At 43.6% G+C, this 27,496-nt stretch overlaps 2 protein-coding genes across 3 annotated transcripts; one reads left to right on the top strand and one right to left on the bottom strand.

The window, feature by feature from the left end:
* Positions 1-1,757: 1,757 nt before the first annotated feature.
* Positions 1,758-26,347, bottom strand: OAT (ornithine aminotransferase). 2 transcript variants are annotated; one of them, XM_041745690.1, is made up of 12 exons: positions 26,261-26,277; positions 25,668-25,789; positions 20,459-20,545; positions 17,997-18,224; positions 13,907-14,131; positions 13,707-13,802; positions 9,852-9,979; positions 8,011-8,133; positions 7,217-7,345; positions 6,333-6,446; positions 4,772-4,916; positions 1,758-3,001 (listed from the first exon to the last, which is right to left on the bottom strand). In XM_041745690.1, the coding sequence occupies exons 4-12, from the start codon at positions 18,196-18,198 to the stop codon at positions 2,841-2,843; spliced, it is 1,323 nt and encodes a 440-aa protein (XP_041601624.1). In that variant the 5' UTR covers positions 18,199-18,224; positions 20,459-20,545; positions 25,668-25,789; positions 26,261-26,277; the 3' UTR covers positions 1,758-2,840. The 2 variants fall into 2 exon arrangements, with proteins under 2 accessions (XP_041601624.1, XP_041601625.1); XM_041745691.1 differs by lacking the exon at positions 25,668-25,789 and having other exon boundaries at positions 26,261-26,347.
* LOC121485411 (transmembrane protein 258-like) lies at positions 10,934-12,477 on the top strand. Its single transcript, XM_041745692.1, has one exon. The coding sequence runs from the start codon at positions 11,601-11,603 to the stop codon at positions 11,838-11,840; it is 240 nt and encodes a 79-aa protein (XP_041601626.1). The 5' UTR covers positions 10,934-11,600; the 3' UTR covers positions 11,841-12,477.
* Positions 26,348-27,496: the final 1,149 nt, after the last annotated feature.

Here is a 27,496-nt window from a genome sequence, read left to right as displayed (position 1 = left end):
ACATGGTGTGTGACCATTATAAATGCAAAATAACACCCGGATCTTTCCTTGAGCTTGATTCAACTCAGGGCCTGTATGGGCCTCCTATCTTCTCCATGGCTTTTGCTTCAGGCCACTCCTCCCTGTCAAGGCACAGCCAGCTGCATTAACTATGCACCATCACCTCCTCTGGCTAGCACCCCCATCTACCGGTTTTCTCTTCCTCTGAGGGGGTGGGGGCCCCTGACTGTGATCACACGCACCTCTTAGGTTACTAACCTAGATTTTCCCCCTACCCTCTCGGGTTCAATGCTCAATGCTTGGACCTCTCCAGAAAGGTAGGCATTACCCTACTTCCTCCCATGGGGAGAGTGAGGCTCTAAAGACAAGTCGTTGGCTCTGACATCCCAAAGCCTCCACCTTCTTCCTGACTCCCCACTACCTGGGCTCCCCTCACCAGGCTCCCCACGCCACAAACTATAAAGTGCAGCAAGCACGTGGGTCTTTCCTCCTGGTTCTCCACATCCCACACACCGCCTCCCACAAACACAGCCAGCAAACCAGGAAGCCTGCGCTGGGTGAACAGGTCTGCAACATGACCCCCTACCCCACCCCCGCAGGCTTTTCTAGTACGTTCAGCATCATCCCACTTCCCTGCTTCCCGCCCTTCCTCCACTGAGGCTAAAGGAATTCCAGACTCCCCAACATCCCACCTTCCTGCACCCGGGGTTCTAACTGCTCCCCAGGGCACCCTGTGCTTTCCTGCTGGGTCCTCTCAAGCTGTTAAGGCCTGCAAAGAAGTTAGCAGGAAGCCTGCTGGTCTGTTAAACTGACCTAGCCTCCAGGGCTTCTCTGATGGGTGAGAATTGCTGAATGCAAATCAAACGGACTCCTGACTGATGATCATATGCCGGAAGGCAGCATCAGAGGCTGCCTCTGCATGGGCCCCACTGCGAGCTCACTGGAAATGCACTCAGTCCCGCTCACACCGAGTTAGGATCTGCATTTTAGGAAGGCCCCTGAGCCAGGTTTCTCAACCCTGACTGCACACACAGTCCTCTTGGGGAGCCTTAAGCCTGCTGACGCTCTGGTGCTACCCCGGAGATTCCAGCAGTCCCGGTGGTTCTAATGTGCAGCCTCAAGGCCATCTGGAGGCTCCCATCAGGGACCTCCGGGAGGCCTGGAGGGAAGGCTGAGACTGGCACCAGCACCAGAAATACCCAGTCCTAGAGTCCAAACCAGGGATGGAAAACTGGCTGCCTCTGAACGTGTTAGGAGGAAACCATGCTCCAGTGTCAGACCCGTCTAGCCTCTGTAAACATTTAAATCATTTAAATGGCCCACCCAGACCATTAAGCGCTGCCATCATGGTACCAGCAGACCCTCCTGTAACCATTCACACATTTAGTCATGAACCCCACGCTGCTGCGAGGTAACTCACTGGAACCCAGGAGTGGCAGGGAGCCACATGGCACCAACTGCATTTAAAAGTTCATTCCCGGGCAGCCCGGGTGGCTCAGCGGTTTAGTGCCGCCTTCGGCCCAGGGTGGGATCCTGGAGACCCGGGATCAAGTCCCATATCGGGTTCCCTGCATGGAGCCTGCTCCTCCCTCTGCCTGTGTCTCTGCCTCTCTCTGTGTGTGTCTCTCATGATAAATAAATAAAATCCTTTAAAAATAAATAAATAAAATAAAAATAAATATAAATAAAAGTTCATTCCCTTTGACACAGCAATCCACCCCTAGAGACCTCCTCCACACACATGGACTATATAAACATAAAGTAGTCACAAGCTTTGTTTAAAGAGTGAAAAACTGGAAACAACTCAAATGTCCCCCGTTATGAAATTATAATACATTTACATATGATAGTCATCACAGAGTGAGATAAACTTCTAATTACTGACATAGAAAAGCATCCAAAATACTATATTCAGATTTTTTAAAAAAGAGGGGGAAAATTGCACAATATTATGCATAAGGATACTTTAATAAAAATGGTAAATATCAGTAATAAGCACAGGAAAAAAGCAATTATTGTCAAAGGGGAGAAGGGAGTATAATAAGAGACTTTCTTTTTATAATTTCTATTTTTCTAGATACCACCAAAGCTGCTGAAATGCTCTTAGAAAACACAAAATAAAACAAGAACAGTCTCAAACAGCTTAAAAATGTTAGGTAATTGGTTACTGCCGTCATAGCACACTGATCACAAAACAGACACTTTAAATAGAGGCTTTGCTTTAAATGTCAAGAAACACTGAAAATAAACCTTTCTTACAAATCAATCATTTAAAACATAATTTGGGAACGTTAAACATTAACTCCCAATTCAAAGTGACATTCATAGGATACACCCTGGTGTTGGCCATTATGAAGTTTCCTGAAATCCAGTATTTTATATAAGCTTAACCATTAATCCTTCCTAAAAACTAATGATGAGAACTTAACTTTATAAGGTTAAGCAAGTCTTCCTTGTACTACTATCCCATGTAACTTTCTCAAACACAAAACATTTGTATCAGTAAGGAAATGATAAAAACATATAAATTATACTGAAGGGCTTGATTAAAAGGCTCTCTATATACAGGTGGGTACATTTCACCTTATAAAGCACATACGCACACAGAAACTTAGTCGAAGAGATGTGATTCCACTCTCTTAGTCACGTTACATAGCAAACTGCATGTTTATAAATGTCATTCTAGTACGCATCAACTGAAAAAAAATGTATATTTAAAAAAAAGTCCTTGAAGACACTGAGGAGTGGCACATGCCTACGTCAAGCCCAGGAGCGCTCCAGGACTTGCTCGAACTACTGTCTCCAGCTGGCGCCGGACCCCACTGAAAACTGTCCCTTCCTCAGAAAGACAAGATGGTCTTGTTAATTATTTCCACGGACTCCTGAATCTCATCCTCCTTGATCACAAGCGGAGGTGCAAACCTGATGATGTCGCCATGGGTCGGCTTGGCCAGAAGTCCATTATCGCGGAGCCGCAGACACACCTTCCAAGCATCATAATCTAAAGAAAAATGGCCAAACACACATGCTGATCAAAGTGCCGCCCAGCAGAAGAGAACCCCCAGGACCTACTAAAGAAAAACGGCTTGGGGTTGCAAGCTTGCTTTGTTCTTATTCTTAAAAATGAGTTTATTTTTCAGCAAGTGCAGAACTAGGTTTGAATGGTAGGATTAGACATACAGATTTGTTAAGTCTTTCAAAAATGAAAAAAAAAAAAAAAAACAAGCAAAACGATTATGTGCTAAGGCTGTTGTACTAATTATGAGGGACCAATGCAAAAAGAATTTGGGGAGAATGCATGGAACTTAATGGGCATTCGCTGAGTGATCCTCAAACACAGTAAACCCTGCACATTCCCAAAAACGGATGTGCTCCCCACAGAGAGCTTGTGGAAAGAGACTCTTATTTATTTATTTGTTTGTTTGTTTGTTTGTTTATTTGACTCTCCTCATTTTGCGGTAGGATTCTCGACACTGGCTGCTCATGAGAATTACCAAGGGTACTGGGCCCCTCCCAGACCCATCGAATCAGAACCTCCAAGGGGAAGCTAGGTTGGGATTAAGTTTTTAAAAGTTCCTCCGAGAGGGGCAGTCACAGTGGCCCAGTGGTTTAGCGCCACCTGCAGCCCAGGGCATGACCCTGGAGTCCCGGGATCGAGTCCCACATCAGGCTCTCTGCATGGAGCCTGCTTCTCCCTCTGCCTGTGTCTCTGCCTCTCTCTCTCTGCATCTCTATGAATAAATAAATAAAATCTTAAAAAAAAAAAAAAAAAGTTCCTCAGAGGGCACCTGGGTGGCTCAGTCAGTTAAGTGTCCAACTCTTGGTCTTGGCTCAGGTCATGATCTCAGGGTCACGAGATTGTGCCCCATGTTGGCTCTGTGCTCAGTGTGGAATCTGTTAGAGATTCTCTCTCGCTCTGCCCCTCTCCATGGACTCAAGCATGAGTGATTTCTTTAAAATATATGAATCTTTTTATTAAAAAAGACTTTATTTATTGGAGAGACAGAGAAAACATGAGTGGGGGGCGCGGTAAAGGGCAAAAGGACAGAGAGAAGCAGACACGCTGCTGAGCAGGGAGCTGGACACAGGGCTCTATCCTGGGACCCCAAGATCACAACCCGAGCTAAAGGCAGACATTTAACCAACAGAGGCACCCAGGTGCCCCATTAAGTAAATATCTTAAAAAATAATAAAAAGATAAAAATGAAAAGTTCCTCAGTTGATTCTAAAGGGTTGCCAAGGTTGGAATCCCTGCTTTAAAAGGAAGGGTTATCACAGGAAAATCCAGCAGAGAGCCCTTGAGGGCTACTACAGACAGCATACTGAAACTCCCCACACTCCGTTAGTGGTGGTGGGGGTTATTCTCATCACCATCAGCAGCGTCACTCGTCATCATGACTGCTGCTCCTGCCACCTTTACTGCCATACTAAGTATTTGAATGAGGCGGGTAAGACAGCAAGAGGGAACTTCCTAGGGAAGTGCTCCATGCAGTAAGAGCAAGGAACTGGGCATCTCCAAGTGCCGCATCAGTAACCTATGGCAAAATAACAAATAATGTCACAGAACAAAAAAAGGTCAAAGTAGTTAAGTCCTTCCTGTAGGATTGGGCTCTACTTTCAGAGACCATTAACTGAAGTCAGATGATAACTCTGCATAGAAGACCTGGTCAACAATTTCAAACAGGGGAACCCAACAAGCAGATAAAATACCACATGTGTTTTAGTCCTTCCTATAAAAATAACATCTTGAGTAAAATAACTGTGTCCATACCTTTGGTTTCTCGAATAACAATAGCATTTAGTAATCCTTTCCCCCTGACAGCGGTGACAATGTCAGATGGCAGCTTCATGAGCTCGTTCCTCAGGATGATACCCATTTTTTCTGCATTTTCGCCAAGGTTTTCTTCTTCCAAAACCTGTGTTTAAAGAGAAATTACACAAATGCTAAGACTACCCTGTTTTAGGTTGTTCTTTGGAAGGAAACGTGGACTATAAGCAAAGGAAGAACATGATCAGATAAAGATCAGTCACTGGACTTTCATTTGTTTTCCAAAGCCTATACCAGTTTAATTTTTTTTTTAAGATTTTATTTATTTATTCGTGAGAGACACAGAGAGAGAGAGAGAAGAGCGCTCCTGTGAGGAGCCTGCTTCTCCCTCTGCCTATGTCTCTGCCTCTGTTTCTCATGAATAAATATAATCTTAAAAAAAAAAAAAAGGAACCTTACTTTAATCACAAATCTATCCTTGATCCGATCTGATTTCGTTGGCAAAATACGAATTAAAATTTCTTTAATGCAGGCAGCCCAGGTGGCTTAGTGGTTTAGTGCCACCTTCAGCCCAAGACCTGATCCTGGAGACCCAGGATCAAGTCCCACCTCAGGCTCCCTGCATGGAGCCTGTTTTTCCCTCTGCCTGTGTCTGCCTGTCTTTCTCTCTCTCATGAATAAAATAAAATCTTAAAAAAAAATTTCTTTAATGCAACTGGTATCTTCTTAGTTGAATAAATCAATGGACTGAATATACTTTAATTTTTATTTTATTACTTTTTAAAGATTTTATTTATTTATTCATGAGAAACACAGAAAGACAGAGAGGCAGAGACACAGGCAAGAGGAGAAGCAGTCTCCATGCAGGAAGCCTGTTGTAGGACTCGATCCCGGGACTCCAGGATCATGACCTGAGCCAAACGCAGATGCTCAACCACTGAGCCACCCAGGCATCCCAAACTAATTTTTAAACTACAATAGTTCCCTTTACTTAATCACATAATTTTGTGCCTTGTAGTAGACACCTAAGGAATAAGTCTAAAAGCATTCAAATTGACACTTAAAAAAGAAACATCAGGGGGCACGTCTGGTCAGTTCAGTCAGCTAAGCATCTGCCTTCAGCTCAGGTCGTCTGCCTTCAGCTCAGGTCGTGATGTTGGAGTCCTGGGATCAAGTCCCGCTCCTCGGGCTCCCTGCTCAGCGAAGAGTCTGCTTCTCCCTCTCCTGTGCACTATCTCTTAAAATAAAATAAATAAAACCTTTAAAAAACAATAAACAAAAATAGCCTCGCAGACCAGGTCTGGCCACAGAGTAAGAGCTCTGAGAGCCACCCAGGATCTACGGGCCCAAACTCCCAGGTGACTGCAACTCAGAAGCACCCAGAGAATTCTCATCTACTAGTTCAAGGTTAAATTACTTTTTGAGAATGCATTGCCCTTCCTCTGGACTTCATATTCTATGATGCTTGGCAATCTTATTATATTTCTCATGACACCAATGGGCTCAAATTTCAGTCACGTCGACACCACCCAGACAGACGCCAGACGTCAGAGTCAGTCTTTACCTCCAGGGCTGCGATGGCCACTCGGCAGCCTAGCGGGTTGCCTCCGTAAGTGGACCCATGTTCCCCCGCCTTGATGGTCAGCATTATTTCATCATCACACAACACTGCCGATACCTGCAAGAGAGAATTCAGCACCAACCAAATCATTTCTCAGACTAACTGTTCCCATTCTCAACACACCAGGAACACAAATATTTATGAAGCTGGTATTAAATTTGACATAAAACTTCCACTAACTAGGGCTGCACATCTTTCATCATAACTGCCAGTGACAAACTGGTGAGGCCCTAAGCCCAGTGCGAGCACGTCGGGCACGCTTCAATGGCACAGAACAAGAGCATTTTGGAACGAAGAGGAAAGTGGTTTCTATGACGGAATTTAGAATTCTTTCCACTTTCAAGGTGAAATGCTTGGTTTAACTGCTTAGAAAACAACATCCTGCGCTACGTTCAGAGCCCTTTACCCTTCTTCCAGTACCAATGACTGGCTCTGAATGATAAACTCAAGGACAAAACTAAAACAAATTTCTTCCAACCTCTACGTTAATCAGTCATGGTTTTAGACAATTAGTAATGCTAGGCTTGTGAACAATGGAAAAAAGCACAGGGTTCTAAGTGTACTTCTGGGGTAAAATGTTTCTGTCCAAAACAAATGCTGTAGCAATTCCAAGACACACACAGTTCTCCCGTTAAAATTAACTCAGTGGATGGACCCCCTGGAACTCTGAAATGTTTCTGTTATGCATTCCAGGTGACATGCTGCACAGGAGACGTATACCCAAACCACAGGAATGCACACTGTCACAATCGGCTGACGCAAAAATATCTTAAGGACAGATTTCATGAGAGTAGGGGTGAGAGAGAGAGGCCAAACCTACAACTTACAGGGTATAAGCCTCCGGAAAGTGCCTTTCCCAGAAGAACTACATCCGGTCTGACCCCTTCATGATCGACAGCCAGCCACCTTCCAGTTCTGGCCAATCCTGTCTGAACCTCATCAGCAATAAACAGAACCTGGTGGGAAACAACAGAATACAGTAATTATCGATTTTGTTTCCACGGGGAACACACTGAACTATTCCCCACACAAATCTGTCATTCTGACATCCCCTCAGAACTGTGGGGACCTTTTAATTACCAACATAATGTCAGCAGCATCCTATGAAAACCCTATAGACACACAGTTACTTCCTAGGTCAGGCCACAGTCTCCCTGGGGGCCCATTCCACTCTATTCTTCAGGGTAGAGACTGGGCATTTTGTTGTGGGGTGGAGGGCACAGTTAGATAAAACTACTCTCTGGAAACAGATTAATTCACTTGCTTATTCCAAACATTCATCAAATAGTTACTACTTCTTAAATATGAACTAGCTTGGTGGGAAGAGGAAGAGAACAGATGGATATAATAAGCAAGGGTCTGAGAAGGATCACAGCAGAGGCTGCAGGAGTGGAGGGGAAAGAACCACAGTTGGGGCCAGGAAGTCTGCAGCTCTGCCCGGCCCTGTCTTGGCCATTTTCCAGGGCTAGTAAGAAGTCAGCTTCTGTGCAGGCTGCTGATAAAGTGTACTAGAAAGTTCTGAGGCTCTCAGAATGAAGTCTCCCCCTGCTGGAAAGGTGATGTCATCTTTGCTCCAACCCGACCAGCCCTAAGCGAGGCAGGCAGATGGAAGGTGGGCGACCTGGTGCTGGGTGCAGAGCTCTCGCACACCCATCAGGTAGCCGGGATCCGGAACGACGACGCCCGCCTCACCCTGAATTGGTTCTACCATGAACGCTGCTACGTTTGGATCCTGAAGAGCACGCTACAAAAAAATATGAATACGTTTTAGTAACTTCCTTTTTTATCCTATTTGGTTACACAGGCTAAAAATAGGTTAAATCTGAAATCACACACCGCACATATTTTTATGTTAAGTATGCAAATTTAGTTTTTGTACTAACTTATATTCTGACTTCAGAGTATATAACATTTCTGGGGCACCTGGGTGGCACAATCAGTTGGTTGAGCGTCAGACTCTTGGTTTTGGCTCAGGTCATGATTGGGGTCATGGGATTGAGCCCCGCATCAGGCTCTGCATTCCAGACAGATTCTACTTGAGATTGTCTTTCCCTCTCCCCCTACCCTTCCCCACCAACATGCTCTCAATCTCTCTCTAGAACAGATGAATAAATCTTAAAAAAAAAAAAAAAAATCGCATATAATATTTCTGACAGGGATCCCTGGGTGGCGCAGCGGTTTGGCGCCTGCCTTTGGCCCAGGGCGCGATCCTGGAGACCCGGGATCGAATCCCACGTCAGGCTCCCGGTGCATGGAGCCTGCTTCTCCCTCTGCCTGTGTCTCTGCCTCTCTCTCTCTCTCTCTCTGTGACTATCATAAATAAAAAAATAAAAATAAAAAAATATATTTCTGACAGTTACCAAAAGCTCTAAACACTTCAGCTTTAAGCTACTCTATATTCTCTAATACAGTTAATGTATTATAAAAACTAAAAAACATAGCTTTTAGAAAGACATTTTCTGGGCAGCCCAGGTGGCTCAGCAGTTTGGTGCCACCTTCAGCCCAGGGTGGGATCCTGGAGACCCAGGATCGAGTCCCGTGTCAGGCTCCCTGCATGGGGCCTGCTTCTCCCTCTGCCTGTGTCTCTGTCCCCCTCTCTGTCTCTCATGAATGAATGAATGAATGAATGAATGAATGAATGAATGAATGAATAAATGACATTTTCAGTGAATCTTTTTATTTTACAAGTCCTCTACTCATAATTTTTTGTTTTTTTTCTCCACTCATAATTTTAAAAGGCTAAGTGAAAATGGAGCAATTTTATCTAGTAAAGAAATTAAACACATACACTATCCAAGGGCGCCTGGGTGGCTCAGGCAGTGAAGCATCAGCCTTCGGCTCAGGTCCTGGGATGGAGCCCCACTCTGGGACTTTGCTTCTCCCCTGCCACTGCCCCTCCCCTACTCATTCTCTCTCTCTCTCTCTCTCTCTCTCTCTCTCTCTCAAATAAATAAATAAATAAATAAATAAATAAATAAAATCTTTTTTAAAAATAAAGGAAAAAAACCTCACATACTCTGCAAGCTACTCATGCAGTATACAAAGAGAAAGTAGCTGGTTCTCAGGATGAGACCACGGCACCTGACTTCCTAGTGCTGGAAACTAGCCGACTGTCACAAGAGAATAGTCTGACATCTTGGCCCAACTTACATGAGACAGATGTTCATTACAGTCCCAAATCTACTTTCAAAGCACACATTTAACAAACTGAATTTTTCTTTTTTAATTTTTTTAAAGATTTTATTTATTTATTTATTCATGAGAGAGAGAGAGGCAGGCAGAGACACAGCAGAGGGAGAAGCAGGCTCCATGCAGGGAGACCGATGCAGGACTCGATCCCAGGTCCCCAGGATCAGGCCCCAGGCCAAAGGTGGCACTAAACCGCTGAGCCACCTGGGTGCCCCTAACAAATTGAATTTCTATTTGCTCTGAGCCCAAGCCCTGTGACGCTACGTGCAATACCTCGAGAGCAGGCAGATCATTGTATGGAATGATCTCAAAACCTGGCATAAACGGTCCAAAACCATCATAGCTGCTCGGGTCTGTGGAACTGGAGATGGCAGACAATGTTCTCCCCCAGAAGTTTCCAGCTGAAAAGGAAAAATAGACTATTTCAGACAGACCCTCCAAATTTAATAAGCACTGTCCCCAAAAAAAATACCTTAAGAAGTTTGATTTTTTTTTTTTAATGAAGGTTTGCTTTATGGAGCCTCCAGTGAGCTTTCATTTGTTAAAATAAAACCTGATATTAGGGGGAAAAAAAACAAACCTGATACTGGAGATTCCCCTATGGAACCTCCAGACTGTACATGCAGCCCCAGAGGGTCAACACTGGTCTTTTTTTCCAGTTATCCCAAACTCTGACAACTGAGGGATTCAACACGTTTGTCTAAACATGGAGCATTACAACAGTAATAAGAGAAGAATATCCTTTATAGAGAATTAGTAGTTTCCTTTTAAAAAACCAATACTACAGAATGAACTTTAAATTTCATTTGCAGAAAACATCCTCAGGCAATTTAAACACTTTCAAATTTATTTATAATAATTTATTATTATATTATATTATATTTATTATTATATTATTATTATAATATTTTATTATTATTATTATATTTTTATTTTTATAATAATTTATTTAATTTATTATAATCTTTCATGTGCTAAATGACTGACACTGTTTTTTTTGTTCAGGAACATATTTTTACCCATTAATTTATGTGGTTAATAAGCGCGAGGCCCTACTACGTAGTCAGGCACTGTTCGAGGTGTTGGGGACAGAGTAGTCATCATGGAGGGCTCCCTGCCCTCAGCGAGTTTGCTTAAATGCTAGAGGGAAGAAACACCATAACCTGAATCAGAGTAAAGCAAATGCATAAAATAATTTCAGGTGGGGATGCCTGGGTGGCTCAGCAGTTGAACATCTGCCTTCAGCTCAGGGTATGATCCTGGAGTCCTGGGATGGAGTCCTACATTAGGCTTCCTGCAAGGAGCCTGCTTCTCCCTCTGCCTGTGTCTGTGTGTCTCTAATGAATAAATAAAATCTTTAAAAATAGTAATTTCAACTGGATTACATTCAAGCATGGAATGAAATAATGGAGAGTTAACAGAGAGGCTTGGGGGAGGGGGTTCCCCTACCTTTTTTTAAAAACTTTTACCAGCTCTGCCAGCACCAACTCAATTAATCCAGTACTGAATTACTGTATTTTGGCTTAAAGCACCTCTAAATACTACTACTCTTGCAAAGGATCTCCCACCTATGAGAGACCCCCACCCACAGCACACTGATCCTGACCAGGCTTGTTTAAAAGAAAATACACCAGGGGCACCAGGGTAGCTGAGTCAGTTACGTGTCTGACTCAATTTCTGCTTAGGTCATGATCTCCACATTGTGGGATTGAGCCCCATGACAGACTCTGAGCTGGGCACAGGGCCTGCTTAAGATTCTCTCCCTCCTTCTTTCTCTGCCCCCCTCTTCCCACTGTACACTCTCTAAAAAAAAAAAAAAAAAAGAGAAAAAAAGAAAACGCACCTGTCAGACTAGGAACCTATCTGCTCTCCTCCGCACAGACTCAGGAGTCTCCTTCTCTGTGCCTTACTCTGCCAGTGTAAGGGACTTACAGCTTGATCTCTACCCCACACTCACCAGCTGCTTTCAGTACACAGATAAAAACACCTTTTGCAAAGGTGGATGACCCTATACCTGGCGAAATGGAGCTCGAGGCCATGAGTAGATACACCAGCCCAGTGAACCCTGAGGTTTTCCCCCATCTGACTGTGATGCTATTGGCAACTGGCGTGTTTTTTACCACCTGGGTCTTTGTTTATGAGATCACCTCCACCAAGTACACTCGGGATATCTACAAAGAACTCCTCATCTCCTTGGTGGCCACACTCTTCATGGGCTTTGGAGTCCTCTTTCTGCTGCTCTGGGTCAGCATCTATGTATGAGTACCCAAGGGTTCCAACCAGGTGGCTTCCCTGAACTCCTGCTTTTGTAAATTAATTTTTTTTTACTACTGCTGGAAGTGTCCCACCTGCTGCTACCAATAAAGGCAGATGTGTGACAAAAGGGCAGATGTGTCAAACAAAAAAAAAAAAAAAAAAAAACCTTTGCTAATATGTAAGAGACCAATAGTCTGTAAGAATGAAAATCACCAGAAATGCCATTTTTGTTTGCAAGAAACAGTTATGTTATGCTATCCTACAACTAAGGTACAAGATTCTAAAATAACAGGTCACAGAGCTGAGCCAAGACTTCTTCTTTGGGAACAGTAATCTATCACGCCCAAATGATAACTACACCTGGCCATCAGAATATTTAACAATTTCAACCATCAAAAGAATGAATTTTGACCATGAGCAATGATAAATTTGTCTGTACTTCATGTTTTTAAAAATTAAAATCAAAGCTTTACCAAGAAGTCGGAATCTAGCAATTGAACATCATTAGAGTCTAAGAGTCAGACTATATTATACAGAGGACAAACTGGTAGTTACCAGAGACAAGGTGGGGGGGCATGGGTGAAATAAAGGGCATTGGGTACACTTAACATGATAAGCACTGAAGAATGTACAGAATCCTGAATCTCTACATTGTAGACCTGCAATTAACAGGACACTGTATGGTAATTATACTTCAAGTAAAAAAAAAAAAAAAAAAAAAATGAGTAAAAAAAGTACAACTAGCAATAATTAAGGCAAAAGGAGGGCAGCCCTGGTGGCTTAGTGGTTTAGCATCACCTTCAGCTGGGGGTGTGATCCTGTAGACCCAGGATCAAGTCCCATGTCAGGCTCCCTGCATGGAGCCTGCTTCTCCCTCTGCCTGTGTCTCTGCCTCTCTATGGTTCATGAATAAATAAATAAAATCTTTAAAAAAAAAAAAGGCGGCAAAAGGAAACTTTTGGGGTAGTAGCATAGATTGTGGTGGTGGTTTCATGGGTGAACACTGACCTCCAAGCTCAGCAAGTTGTCTACTTTAATTACATACACCCTTTTATTTTATTCAAAAAATAAAAGTAAATTTTAAATAAAATAAGATGCTAACACACGGTAGGGCTGGAGAGGAGGAAGGTCAGATTCCAACATCTGAATTAACTGTTCACCTCCCAAATCAGTATCCAAGTCATTCCTCTCAACCATTCCCAGAAATATATCCAGGGCAACTCCAGTCCTCCTGTTCCAACAGCTTCTGACAACATGGTACAACAATTCATCAAATACTAAGATTCAAACTTCATATCACAACTAGGACATGGCCCCACTCTAACAAAATCCAACCTCAGCAACCTGACAAAATACCAGAAAGACCATCTATTTAAGGAGAAACCTACTATGAAAAAAATCTGATAGGGATCCCTGGGTGGCGCAGCGGTTTGGCGCCTGCCTTTGGCCCAGGGCACAATCCTAGAGACCAGGGATCAAATCCCACGTCGGGCTCCCAGTGCATGGAGCCTGCTTCTCCCTCTGCCTATGTCTCTGCCTCTCTCTCTCTCTCTCTCTGTGTGTGTGTGTGTGTGACTATCATAAATAAATAAAAATTTTAAAAAAAAGAAAAAATCTGATAAGCAAATGACAAACAAATCATCTAATCGCTTGTTTTAGGGAGTAGGAAGTTACTTAGCAGAGAAAAACCTCATTTATGTAGAAATACTTGGAAATAATTTCCCCAGAGGAAATCTCTCAATTTTTATGAAACATTCAGCAAATAATGTATCATGGATGAGGCAAACACACCGGAAATATCTCATCAGTAAATTAAAACAGTAATGGCATTTTAAGTTCCTATCACAGAAGTTAACGCTGAATTTCACATACCTGCAAAAACAATCTTTGCTTTGTATTTTGGAATACCCTTAACGGTATATCCCCACCTACGAGCAAGTTTGCAAGCGGTCTCTCCAGCCTCCACTCCTATAAAGAAATAAGGTTTTCAGTTTAAAAAAAATTTTTTTTAATTATCAAAAAGTAGTATGATTATTTTCTTGGCTATTTAACGTCAAAAGGAAATATTTTACCTGTATTCATAGGAAGAACTTTGTGGTAGTTGAAAAGTTTAGTAACATACTCTTCATATTCACCAAGTACATTATTATAGAAAGCCCTGGATGTTAAGGTCAGTTTGTCTGCTTGATTTTTCAGAGCATTCACAATCTTTGGATGGCAATGGCCTTGATTGACAGCACTGTAAGCACTCAGGAAGTCAAAATATTTTCTGCCTTCTACATCCCATACGTAAATACCTAAATATATAAAGACAGTCATCTTAGAAAAATCACTGAGTTACATAAAGTTCAAAGATGAAAACTGTTGGCAAGCCTTCTGAATACCTACACAGGAACCTCTACTTAACACAGAATTGTGGTTAAGGCATGTTTTAGCTCAAGCATAGTAGGGTTCGTTATAAATACTCTGGTTTACAAGGAATTGTTTGTTCAGCTTGAAACTACATATTTAACGGGAACACCATAACATGAAAAGGTTTATAAAGTCTGGAGTGAAACCTTCACTCCTAGAATACTGGGTTTTGAAATTTAAAACAGAAGTTTTACAGAATGTAAAAATCATGATTTGTGGACTGTAACCACCAACAGAATGGGAGAATATATTTCCAATTCATACATCCATTCTGCTAAGGATCTAGTATCCAGAACACTTACAACTCAACAGCAAAAAACCCAATTCAAAATAGGCAAAGAAAAAAAATGGGCAAAGAAAATGAATAGACATTTCTCCAAAGATATACAAATGGCAAAAAAACACGTATAATACTCAGTATCTCCATCACTGGAGAAATGAAAATCAAAACCTCACCAATAGCATTCCATATTCATAAGGATGGTAATAATTAAGAAAGAAGAGAAGAAGGGTAAGGGAAAAAAGAAGAGGAAAGAAAAGAAAAAGATGGTGGGGCAGCCCTAGTGGCTCAGCAGTTTAGCCGCCTTCAGCCCAGGGCCTGATCCTGGAGACCCCGTATCAAGTCCCACGTCAGGCTCCCTGCATGGAGCCTGCTTCTCCCTCTGCCTGTGTCTCTGCCTCTCTTTGTCTCTTTGTGTCTCTCATGAATAAATAAATAAAATCTTTAAAAAAAAAAAAAAAGATGGAAAACAAGTGGTGGCAAGAACATGGAGAAATTGTAACTCATGTATTGCTAGAAACTGCAACTCATGTATATTGTAAAATGGTGCAGTAGCTGTAGAAGACAGCTGGGCACCTCCTCAGCAAGTCACACATAAAGTTACCATCCAACTGAGCAATCCCACACCTAGGTATATACCCCCAAAAAAGTCAAAGACAGGTGTTCAAACAAAAATTTGTACACAAATGCTCATAGCAGCACTATTCATAATAGCCAAAGGGTGGAAACACAAATGTCCATCAACTGATGAATGAATAAAATATGATCTATCCATATAATGAAGTATTTTTTTTAAAGATTTTATTTAGGGATCCCTGGGTGGCGCAGTGGTTTAGCGCCTGCCTTTGGCCCAGGGCGTGATCCTGGAGACCCGGGATCGAATCCCATGTCGGGCTCCCGGTGCATGGAGCCTGCTTCTCCCTCTGCCTGTGTCTCTGCCCCTCTCTCTCTCTCTCTGTGTGACTATCATAAATATAAAAAAAAAAAAGATTAAAGATTTTATTTATTTATTCATGATAGACACACACAAAGAGAGGCAGAGGGAGAAGCAGGCCCCATGGAGGGAGCCCAATGTGGGACTCGATCCCGGGACTCCAGGATCATGCCTGGACTGAAGGCAGGAGCCAAACCGCTGAGCCACCCAGGGATCCCCCATATAATGAAGTATTATTCAACCATAAAAAGCAATGAAGTGTTAACACGTGCTACAACATGGGTAAGCCTTGAAAATATTACACTAAGTCAAAGAAAAGAAGCAAGGCACAAAAAGCCACATATTGTGGCCATTCCATTTATATGAAATATCCAAAATAGGCAAATCCACAGAGACGGCATGCAGGTTAGTGGCCGCCAGGTTCTAGGAGAGGGAAGAGTGGAGAGTGACTACTTAATGGTTTTAGTGGGTCCTCTGGGGTAATAAAGTCCTGGGACTAGAGGTGGTAGCTCTACAACACTGAATATGTACTTAGTGGTACTGAACTGAATGGCTAAAATGGTAAATTTTAAGTTATATACACTTAAAATCTTTTAATGGACTATAAATATAAAAACGTATTAGGTAGCTTACCAGCTAAGTTTTACCATGTATTTAACATACTGTGTTAAGTGCTTCTGTATCTTATCTCCTCAAAAAACCTTACTATTACTTATTTTACTAATAAAATAAGACTTTATTTATTTATTCATGAAAGACAGAGAGAGAGGCAGAGACACAGCCAGAGGGAGAAGCAGGCTACATGCAGGGAGCCCGATGTGGGACTCGATCCCGGGTCTCCTGGATCACACCCCAGGCTGAAGGTGGCGCTAAACTGCTGAGCCACCAGGGCTGCCCTAAATGTTTAATACTCTCATACACCATCTTCTGGCCCCGAGCTAAGTAATAAATTTCGATTTTACTAGGTTAAGGCTATTATTTCAAAACGTGCATTAAATCACCACTTGGCAACTATCAGTAATCATTCAGGCAGAGAACAATTAATGGATGCTAAAAGTGTGAGTAAAAGTTTGCAATCTCAAATCATGTCTCCACAAGATATTCAAAAGGGCAACATAGTATCTTCGCACTGAAGACAGCTGGCGGTCACTACCTTACCTGCCAACTACAAACTGAGGTTCATTCTACAAAATTATTGACCTGTACTCTTCAAAAACATCAAGATCAAGAAGATGAAGACTGAGGAACTGTTCTGGATTAAAGAAAACTAAACAGACCTGAAAACTGAATGTAACCCATGATATGAGATTTTCCTTTTACAGTAGGACAGATTTCAAATAAAATCTGATCAGGTCTAGATTAGATAATGATGCTGTAGTAATGTTAATGTTCCTATCTTGATAATTACACTATTGTTATGTAAGAGAAAGTCCTGTATTTTAGGAAAGACACACTCAGTATTTAGGCATAAAGAGGCATCACATGTCTGCAATTTCCTCTCAAACAGTTCAAGGAAAAAATGTAGCTCACACGCACACATGAGTCCGTATGTGTGTTGGGAGGGGGAGAAAACGATAAAGCAAATGTGAAACAATATTAGCACTCAAGAAATCCAGGTGAAGAGGGGTGCCTCAGCGGCTCAGTCAGTTGGATCACCAGCTCTTGATTTCAGCTCAGGTCATTGTCTCAGGGATCTGGGATGGAGCCCTGAGTCAGGTTCTGCGATCAGCAGGCAGTCTGCTTGAGGATTCACTCTCTGCCCCTTCCCTCTACTCTCTCTCAAATAAATCTTAAAAAAAAAAAAAAAAAAAATCTGGGTGAAGAGTAAAACAAAATTATTTGTACTACTTTTGTAACTTTTAAGCCTAAAATTATGCCAAGAGAAAAGTCAAAGGGAAAAAAACGATAGCACTTCCGTATCTTACATCTGTTCTTGGCCAGGTCCATCATGGCAAAGACTGAATGAGTTCATCTATGTATCTCCCCCCAGTAGCTAAGACAGCAAGCACTAGAAACTCAATAAATGTTGAATTAACTGTATCTGCAATAGAGAAATTAAATGCACCTGGAAAAATGTATACTGAGAAAATTTTAAAGCAATTTTTTTTTTTTAATTTTTATTTATTTATGATAGTCACAGAGAGAGAGAGGCAGAGACACAGGCAGAGGGAGAAGCAGGCTCCATGCTTGGGAGCCCGATGTGGGATTCGATCCCGGGTCTCCAGGATCGCGCCCTGGGCCAAAGGCAGGCGCCAAACCGCTGCGCCACCCAGGGATCCCAAAGCAATTTTTTTTTTAAAAGGTTTCAAGCAAAAGAGAGAAGGGATGTTGGATTAATTCAAAATGTACCTTTTGAAGAGAGAAGAAATGTGTGGGAAGTATCAGGAAGGGAGACAGAACATAAAGACTCCTAACTCTGGGAAACAAACTAGGGGTGGTGGAAGGGGAGGAGGACGGGGGGTGGGGGGGAATGGGTGACGGGCACTGAGGGGGACACTTGAAAAAAGAAAAGAAAACAAAACAAAACAAAATGTACCTTTTCCCCTTTCCAGGGCTACAGGTAAAGGATGGTAGTTGTGTGCACCATATTTAGATTCTCGCTCAAAAATGTAATCAGAAGATGGAGGGCCTTGGATTGTCTTTTTAGTTGCAACAGACGTAGCAGAAGCCACTGAAGAATGAACTCCACGACGGAGCACAGCAACGGTCTGCAAATGAGCTAGTCTGGAAAACATCATGTCCTTCAAGTAGGAATACCACTCACCTATTCAAAAAGAAGACAAGGCAGTAAGAGTAAGAATGTTCCCAGAGTCCATGTACATCAGCTCATCATGCGTTAACCAATTTACCACAGCCCGCCAAAGAATCAGGCAAATGAGAGAGAACAGAGACCTGGGAAGCTTAAGGGGAAAAAGCACATGAATGTTTAGAGTGAAACCTGACAAGCACTACAGCAGGCTGTAATAGGTAAGGAAATCAAGAAAAACTATGGATGGGAGGTCAGGGGCTTTCCCTTTCACTTACAATCTTCTATGCCACTGGAGACTTCTTTATTAAACACAGACTTTTTTGAAGTCATCAGCACTGAGAGTACCTCCAAGGACAAGGAACTCACGCTGGGGGAGTCAGGCACAGCTGGAGGACATGGGGGAGGCTAAAGAGGTGGTACCTGACCTTGCAGACTGAGCACCCCTTAAAAAGGAACTGCGGGGGTGGGGGGCAGCATCCATTCAAATCAGAGAAGGAGGTGACCGTGGGACAAGAACTACCTCATATACCAACTCCTTCCTTGTATGTAAGGAATGGAAACATGGAGAAAGAATTTGCCTTCTACAAATAAAACAGGGACTGCTCTAGAGGAAAAAGAATGGGTGTGGAGTGGAAACAGTGATTTCTTGGGGGAAGGGAAGGGTGTTTTCAAGTATAACACCATAAGGATGATGGGTGGCTCAGCGGTTTAGCACCTGCCTTCAGCCCGGGGCATAATCCTCGAGTCCCAGGATCAAGTCCCACATCAGGCACCCTGCATGGAGCCTGTTTCTCCTTCTGCCTATGTCTCTGCCTCTCTCTCTCTGTCTCATGAATAAATAAATAAAATCTTTAAAAAAAGGAATAACACCATAGACAGAAACTACAAAACGTAAAATCTATTATTGAGCCCACATATCTATAATTCCTACAGCACAAAATTATCAGAAACAAAAGTGAAAGGCAAACAGACTAGGAAAAAAATATTTGGTAATTTATAACAGCTTTTGAAAAGCTTTTACAATAAGGTGAACAGATCAAAACACACATATGTATTATAAAATTTTATGCATTATATAAAATACACATTATATACATTTATTTACATATACACACATAAGAGGTGAAAACAGGTAAGTCCCAAAAAACACTTTATTCTGCCAGGACGGTTGCTTCTAGAAACCAAAAACTGCACCACAAAAGCAATTATTTAAAGGAAATAAAGGTAATCAGTAACTATAAAACAAACTACAAAGAGCTAAGAATTTTAGTAACAAAACCTAAATATCACTGAGCAAACTATAGCCTTTCCTCACAATCTCTATTTCAGAGTCTTGGTTGTTTCATCTGTCACCACCAGCCCTAAAACTAGCCCTACCACAATGATTCCCTTAGGGCTTTGCCTCTCTTTGTCCCATTAATAGTGACCAGAAACCTTGAGGTAAAGACCGAGCTATGGAAGAAGCTAAGAAAAAGGAAATGAAAAAATAAAAATTAAAAAAAAAAAAAACGCATAGCAACCATATCTTTTAAAATGATCTTTAAAGATGTTTTTTAAGGGATCCCTGGGTGGCGCAGCAGTTTAGCGCCTGCCTTTGGCCCAGGGTGTGATCCTGAAGACCCTGGATCGAGTCCCACATCGGGCTCCCGGTGCATGGAGCCTGCTTCTCCCTCTGCCTGTGTCTCTGCCTCTCTCTCTCTCTCTGTGACTATCATAAATAAATAAATTTTAAAAAAAATAAAAATAAAAAAAATAAAGATGTTTTTTAAAAACAATTTCAGGATTAATAGAAAGTTGTCAGGGGTGCCTGCATCAGTCAGTCAAGCTTCTGACTCTTGGTTTCTTGGTTTGGGCTCAGATCATGATCTCAGGGGTGGGGCTCAGTCACTTAGCATGGAGTTTGCTTGTCTCTCTCCCTCCCCCTCTGTTCCTCTCCCGCCCCACCAAAATAGAGTATTTTTAAGTAGTTGCCAAACATTAAGCATATTTAGGTCTTTTTAATTATTAATTTTTTTTTGGTCTATACTTATTTTTTAAAAAGACTACTTAACTCATGTTTAGACAGAGTTCCCATGAATGACAAGTCAAATCACACAACCTCCTGGCACTCAAACTAAGCTGCCAAATTAGCAAAAACTTAATACATAGAGCTTGGCTTACTTCCTTTTCAGCTTGGCTCGACCTGGTAAATCCAGTGTGTTCAGGACAGTTACTAAACAAAATCCAGCACTCAGTTTGCCAAGACTCACCGACTATCCTTTCTTCCCACGGTTCAGATCAGAACACAGACTTTTAATCTGAGGTCCAGGGAGAGTCTTCAGAGGGTCCAATAACTCCTGAAATAAAATGCAGAATTGTACGCATAAGTGCATTTTCCTAAGAAGGTCCTAGCTCTTACCAGGTTTTATCTCAGAAACGCACATTATTTAGGAACTAACAGACTGGATAGCAGCTAGCAAAAATGCAAGGTCTAGCTATAGAAAATGAGACAGAACTTCCCCCAAAGTACTACTGTGAAGTCTAAAACATGGATTTTACCTATTTCTTGGCCTTTTTATGCTCTATGTAATAAGAATTAATGCTCTATTAAACCAACTAAAAAATTAACGCAATTTTTGCCTTGATCAAATTTAGCAATAAAACACAGTGTTCCATGGTGGTATACTCTGAACAAAGAACTATAGCCATTATCACAGCCTTAGGAGGTTTGTACTCTTAGACCAGTAATTTCACTCGGAAGATCCTATTATAAATACTCAGGAATGCGGAGAAACATTCATGCATAAAAGATATTCAACAATAAAAATGGATCAATATAATCACATACATAACATGTTGTCATTTAAAATAATTATAGTATTATGACATGGAGAGGTGTTTTACGATGTGTTTAAGTGAAAAAGAAACCATATATACAAAATGTTCAAGATTATAAATAAGATAAAGAAAACCACCTGAAAAGGCACAAAAATGTTCACTGGTTACCTACTATTCTGTACTTCCCACATTTTCTAATGATCATGAACTACGTTTATAATCAGAAAGTTATTACAAATGAAGCTGAACGTCTGCCTAGGTTGTCACACTGGACAGAGAAAGCTTAGGCAACATACAAAACAAAACCAAGGGGAAAAGAAGCTTTGAAAAGCTCTGAGAAAACCGCCTGTGGTTAAAAGAAAGGCAGAGGTCATTTCCCCTAGGAAGTGCAGGCTGGATTACAAAAATTAGGTCTAGAAGTTCATTTGTATCTCGGGGACAGGGTCAAATTCTAAAAAACTACACTCTGTAAGGATTTTGCTATCGAGGTCTACAGCTCTGTGACCAGAAGCAGGCAGAGAGGCACTATGCAGTGAAGTATTAAAAAAATACTAAAAACTCTAACTAGCATTTTTTTTTAAATTAGCTCTACACCCAATGTGAGGCTTAATCTCCAAACCCCTTGAGATCAGGAGTCATAAGGTCTTTCAACTGAGCCAGCCAGGCGCCCCCCTGATTAGCATGTTTTAAGTTCATTAACAGGTTGATTCACAGTATTCTGAGTGAAAAGGAAATCTCTGAAATTACCTAAATTCAACAGTCTCATCTCATATAAGAAGGTATTTGCTCAGTTAATTTGCAACAGACATGGGACAAAAGATCCATTTATTGTAGAGTTCAGGCAGTCTTATTAAAAAATAACAACTTAAGAGGATCCCTGGGTGGCTCAGCGATTTAGCGCCTGCCTTCAGCCCAGGGCGTGATCCTGGAGTCCCACATCCGGTTCCCTGCATGGAGCCTGCTTCTCCCTCTGCCTGTGCCTGTGCCTCTCTCTCTCTCTCTCTCTCTCACATGAATAATAAAATCTTTACTTAAAAAAAATAAAAAATAATAACTTACCAACAAAACAATAACATTCAAACATTAGTAAAAAAAAAAAAAACATTAGTAATACTGTCCTCTTTAAGGCTTTTTAAAGATGAATTCTGAATATTCAACTGAGAAAAGTCCTGCAATTGGGAGTGTGATGATATAACTAGAATCCTGTGGACTTAATTTTTTAAGATTTTACTTATTGGGATGCCTGGGTGGCTCAGCGGTTGAGTGTCTGCCTTTGGCTCAGGTCCTGATCCTGGGATCTGTGATCGAGTCCCACATCGGGCTCCTTGCAGGGAGCCTGCTTCTCCCTCTGCCTATGTCTCTGCCTCTCTCTGTGTCTCTTATGAATAAATAAAATATTTTTTAAAAAAAGATTTTACTTATTTAGTCATGAGAGACACACAGAGAGAGGGGGAGGGGGAGGGGGAGAGAGAGAGAGAGAGAGAGAAGCAGGCTCCATGCAGGGAGCCTAATGCAAGACTCGATCCCAGGACTCCAGGATCATGCCCTGGGCAGAAGGCAGGCACTAAATCGCTGAGCCACCCAGGAATCCCACTCTTCTAATATTTTGATAAAAAAAAAATCAGAAACACAGACAAGAAAATTACCTGCAATTCTATAATCACGTTTTTCTATGCATAAATACGATATACATTAGCTTTCTTTCGATATACATTAGCTTTCTTTCACCCTCACCCATAGAATTTATGACATAAGACCCTCCTGAAGATTCCCACAAATCTTGCAGATTTTTGTCACAGGTCCTAACATTTTAGGACACTGGTCTTCATACGGGTCCCCCTTCTAGAATCCCAGTAGGACAGGATGCCTGAGTGGCTCAGCAGTTAAGCGTCTGCCTTTGGCTCAGGGCGTGAACCTGGAGTCCTGGAATGGAGTCCCACATCGGGCTCCCTGCATGGAACCTGCTTCTCCCTCTGCCTACGTCTCTGCCTCTCTGTGTCTCTCATAAATAAATAAATAGATAGATAGATAGATAGATAGATAGATAGATAGATAGATAGATAGATAAATCTTTTTAAAAAATAGAGTTCCAGTAGGCTTCTTAAAAGAACAGTAACCGTATCTTAAAATTCACTTTGCATTCCCAGAACCCAGCCCAGGTTTGGACATTTCACTGGTATCCTTTGCCAAATACATCAGAGCATTCCTAAATACACTTAGGATTCCTAAAGGAGTCAAGGCAACAAGAGAGAGCAAGGTCATCTAGAAAGGTGATTAAATCGCCCAACCCTAACCGAGTTGAGCCTAGCTCTCAGAGAAAGCTAGCATTCTCTAAGAAATCACCAGAAGCAACTATAATCTTTCCACCAAAAGTTCACTTCGACAAATACCATATGATTTAACTCATGTGTAATTTAAGAGCCAAAACAAAGGATCATGGGGTGTGGGGGGACCAAGAAACAGACTCTAAACCATAGAGAACAAGCTGATGGTTAGTGGAGCAGAGTAAGGGGGGGGCGGGGACAGGGATTAAGGAGTGCACTTGTGATGAGCACTGATGTCAAAAATAAGTGCTGAATCACGTAACTGCACACCTGAAACTAATACTACACTGTCTGCTAACACACTGGGATTAAAACAAAAACTTTTAAAACTTTACTTCATTAAATTTAAAGGCCTTTAGGAGACAAAATAGGTATAAACGTAACCAGTCCTGGCTGTTGTCATGCATTTAACCAAGGCCCATACTCAGGTGCTGGAGAAAACAAATTACTACTGACCCGGAAAATTTTAACATTGTTTTCAGTAATCTACATACTTCACAAAGTCCTTCTTCAAGCTATTATTATTCCCCTCTGTCTAATCCATCCTGCCTACATGAAAACATACCTAAAATAGAATTTCCATAAAAGGCTGCATTTTAAAGCATTAATTTAGCACGCACTATAAAATAGTTTTGTTTTTTTTAATTACTGTAAAAGAAAAAAACCACTTAAAATATTCCACTTGTGGAATAAATTTGGCTTTACTATATTGGTCAAATATTTACTTTTCTTGAGGTAACCATTCACAAATACGGTCCCTTTTTTTTTTTTTAAGTTCTGCCAACAAAAGTTTGGTGGGTTTTTTTTTTTTTTTTTTTTTTGTACATAATCTGGCTAAGATTCAACTCAACTGCGTCACTGGCAAACACCTTCACCATCACTATTGAAAAAGGACTGGCTCTGCCAGACTACACCCTCCACACACCTCCAGAATTTAGTCTATTCCTCTCTATTTTACTTTTTTTTTTAAGTAGGCTCCACGCCCAGCACAGAGCCCAGCCAGGGCTTGAACTCATGACCCTGAGATCAAGAGCTGAACGGAGATTAAGAATCAGACGCTTGACTGACTGAGCACAGAGGTGCCCCAGTTCCTATTTCAAAATATATGAGATTCAGGGGTGCCTGGGTGGCTTGGTTGGTTAGGCAGCTGCCTCTGGCTGAGGTCAAGAGCTCCAGGTCCTGGGATGGGGCCCAGAGTTGGAGCTTCCTGCTCAGTGAGGAGTCTACTTCTCCCTCTCTGTGCACCCCCCAACCGCCCCCACCCCCCACTCTGCTCTCTCAAATAAATAAGTAAAATCTTAAAAAAAAAAAAAATACATTTAGGACTCCTGGGTCTCTGAGTCTGTTAAGCACCTGCCTTTGGCTCAGGTCTCCATCTGGGAGTTCTGGGATCCACCCCATGTAAGGCTCCCTGCTCAGTTGGGGTGGGGGGGGATCTGCTTCTCCCTCTCCTTCTGCCTGCCACTGCCCCTGCTCGTGGTGTCAAATTTTTTTTAAAAAATTTTTTCTTAATTAAAAAGTGCATTTATCTTTTTTTAAAAAGATTTTGAGGGCAGCCTGGATGGCTCAGTGGTTTGGCGCTTCACACCTTCAGCTCAGGACGTGGCCCTGGGGTCCCGGGATCGAGTCCTGTGTCAAGCTCCCTGCATGGACCCTGCTTCTCCCTCTGCCTCTGTCTCTACCTCTTTCTCCCTGTGTCTCTCATGGATAAATAAATAAAATCTTAAAAAAAAAAAAAAAAAAAGAAAAGACTCTACTTTAATACTTGGAACTTTTTCAGCATCTGGAACTAGATTTTCCGAAGATGAAGCCAAGTCATCCTAATGAAAGATAGTCCATTGTTCATTTCAAAGAGGTAAGATAAAGAAACTGGGTTACATGAAGAACACTTCCAGGCTCAAACTGGAGAGAAACCGGTTTGCCTACGGAAACTCCCCCCAACCCCAGAGAGGGGATTCAGAATTGAGAAAACTAAAAGCTTCGTCATTTATTAAGGCCAATGCATTTCAAACTCACTCCTCCTTTTCTCCCTTATCACACCTTATCAAAAATTTAAAAAAAAAAAAAAGAGGGGGGGTTCCCTGGGTGGCTCAGCGGTTTCCCGCCTGCCTTTGGCCCAGGACGCGATTCTGGGGTCCCGGGATCGAGTCCCGCGTCGGGCTCCCTGCGTGGAGCCTGCTTCTCCCTCTGCCTGCATCTCTGTCCCTGTCTATCATAAATAAATAAAAATAAATCATAAATAAATAAATAAATAAATAAGCAAGCAAGCATCACCTTATCAAAGGGGGGGGGGCACACTGAAAGCGAGAAGAGTTACCAAAAGCTGGAGCCCGGAGACAGGTTCCTGACAACAAGCGGCCCCGGCGAATCCACCCGGAATCCAGGGATGCTCAGCGGCGCCGGCAAAGAACCCGAAGGCCGAATCTTCCAGCTGGACCCCTGTGGGCCCCAACCCCCGACACCGCCCCGTTCAGCCTGCTCGCTGCTGGAGATGAGGCTCCAGCTCCGCCTTTGCATCAGGGCCGTAGGGGAAAACGACGCGGGGGGGGGGGGGCAGCAGGTGGGCCCGGGCGCTGCCCGCGGGGCCTCCAACCCTCCCGAGCGTCTCCCCGGCGCCCCCCGCCCCAGCACAGAGGCCGCGGCTCCCTGGGCGGCTCCGCAGCGCCCGGGACACGGCGTCCGGGCGAGCCCAGGCCCCGGGTGCCCGCCGCGCGCGGGGCCGACGCCCAGCACCTCCCGCTGCACACCCGCAGGCGCAGGGACCCGGGCGCCCCGGCAGGCGGGGCTGCCTCGGCCTCCCCCCGCGCTCCCCGCCGGGATGCGCCGCGCCCAGGGCCCCGCGGTGCCCGCCCGCCGCCGCCGCCGCCCGGCCCCCCCCGAGCCGCGGCCCCTCCGCACCCGCGCGGGTACCTGGCAGCGCCTCCGCACCCGCCCGGGACACGCGGCGTCGACAGCGCGGCAGCGCGACGGCGGCGCGTCACACAGCCTAAGACGCGGCTTCCGCCCCGCCCCCGAGCCGCCCTCGCCGCCCATTGGCTGGCGGCGGAGGGCTGAGCACCAATCGGCGTGGGCCTGCCCAGCCCCGCCCCCCGCCCGGCCCCGCCCCCCGCCGCGGGCTCCAGCGGCGCCCGCATCTCCCGGGAGGGGCTGCGCTCCTCGCCGGCCTGCCCGGCGCCTCCGGGCCGCCCGCCCGCTCGCTGTCCGCCCGCGGCTGCGGGATGACGAGGCTGCGCAGGATGGAACGTCCGCTGGGCCCCACCTCCTGCCTGCGCTCCCGGGCCCTGCTCCCTGCCTGGCCCTTGTCACGCAGAGCCTTCGAGGGGGCGGCCACCCAGGGTACCCCACACTCAGCTGCAGGACCCTCGAACCCGCCCCGCCGCACCCCCAGTCATCACGGCAGCTGAAACACGCACTGCCCGCCTCCTCCCGGCTGCGGGTGGACCCTTGCATGACCGCGACACCCCCCGCCACCACACCCCCCCCGCCCCGTGTACGTTTGTCTGGAGCGCCCTGCACCAGCCATAATTAAAACTCAAAATGCACAGTCCAGGACAATCTCGTATTAGAATCGGAAGGGAAGAGGCGCCTGCGGGGCTCCGTGGTTGAGCATCTGCCTTCGGCTCAGGTCGGGATTCCCGGGACCTGGGATCCAGCCCCACATCAGGCTCCCTGCAGGGAGGAGCCTGCTTCTCCCTCTGCCGAGGCCTCTGGCTCTCTTTCTGCGTCTTCCATGAATAAATAAATAAAATATTTTTAAAAAAATAAGAGAGAAAGGAAGAAAAAGAAAGAAAAAGAAGGAAAGAAAGAAAGAAAGAAAGAAAGAAAGAAAGAAAGAAAAGAAAAGAAAAGAAAAGAAAAGAAAAGAAAAGAAAGAAAAGAAAAGAAAGAAAGAAAAGAAAAGAAAAGAAAAGAAAAGAAAAGAAAGACTTTTGTGGCCAGTCAGGATCCCAGGTGGAAAAAAATGGCACACTCCAAACTGGAAATCTGAGGTGCATTTGTTGAAGGAATTGTTGAAGCATGGACTGGTAAACCACAAGGATGGAGAAGTAGGGCAGCCCAGGTGGCTCAGCGGTTTGGCGCCACCTTCGGCCCAGGGCATGATCCTGGAGACCCAGGATCCAGTCCCACGTCGGCCTCCCTGCATGG

This window comes from Vulpes lagopus, chromosome 2 (assembly GCF_018345385.1).
Source record: "Vulpes lagopus strain Blue_001 chromosome 2, ASM1834538v1, whole genome shotgun sequence".
In the NCBI taxonomy this organism is placed as follows: domain Eukaryota; kingdom Metazoa; phylum Chordata; class Mammalia; order Carnivora; family Canidae; genus Vulpes; species Vulpes lagopus.
The sequence above is the reverse complement of the archived record's forward strand: the minus strand, read 5'-3'. Positions and strand labels throughout refer to the sequence as shown.

What these genes read in the sequence shown, in the direction of transcription:
- LOC121485411 (XM_041745692.1), top strand. Translation starts at nt 11,601, where the DNA reads ATGGAGCTCGAGGCCATGAGTAGATACACCAGCCCAGTGAACCCTGAG.
- OAT (XM_041745691.1), bottom strand. Translation starts at nt 18,198, where the DNA reads ATGATGTTTTCCAGACTAGCTCATTTGCAGACCGTTGCTGTGCTCCGT. An exon ending in AGTTCTTCCTATGAATACAG is followed by an intron (nt 13,803 to 13,906) that starts GTAAAATATTTC and finishes ATTTCTTTATAG; the next exon opens with GAGTGGAGGCTGGAGAGACC. An exon ending in AGCTCTGCACCCAGCACCAG is followed by an intron (nt 7,346 to 8,010) that starts GTCGCCCACCTT and finishes GTTTCCCACCAG; the next exon opens with GTTCTGTTTATTGCTGATGA.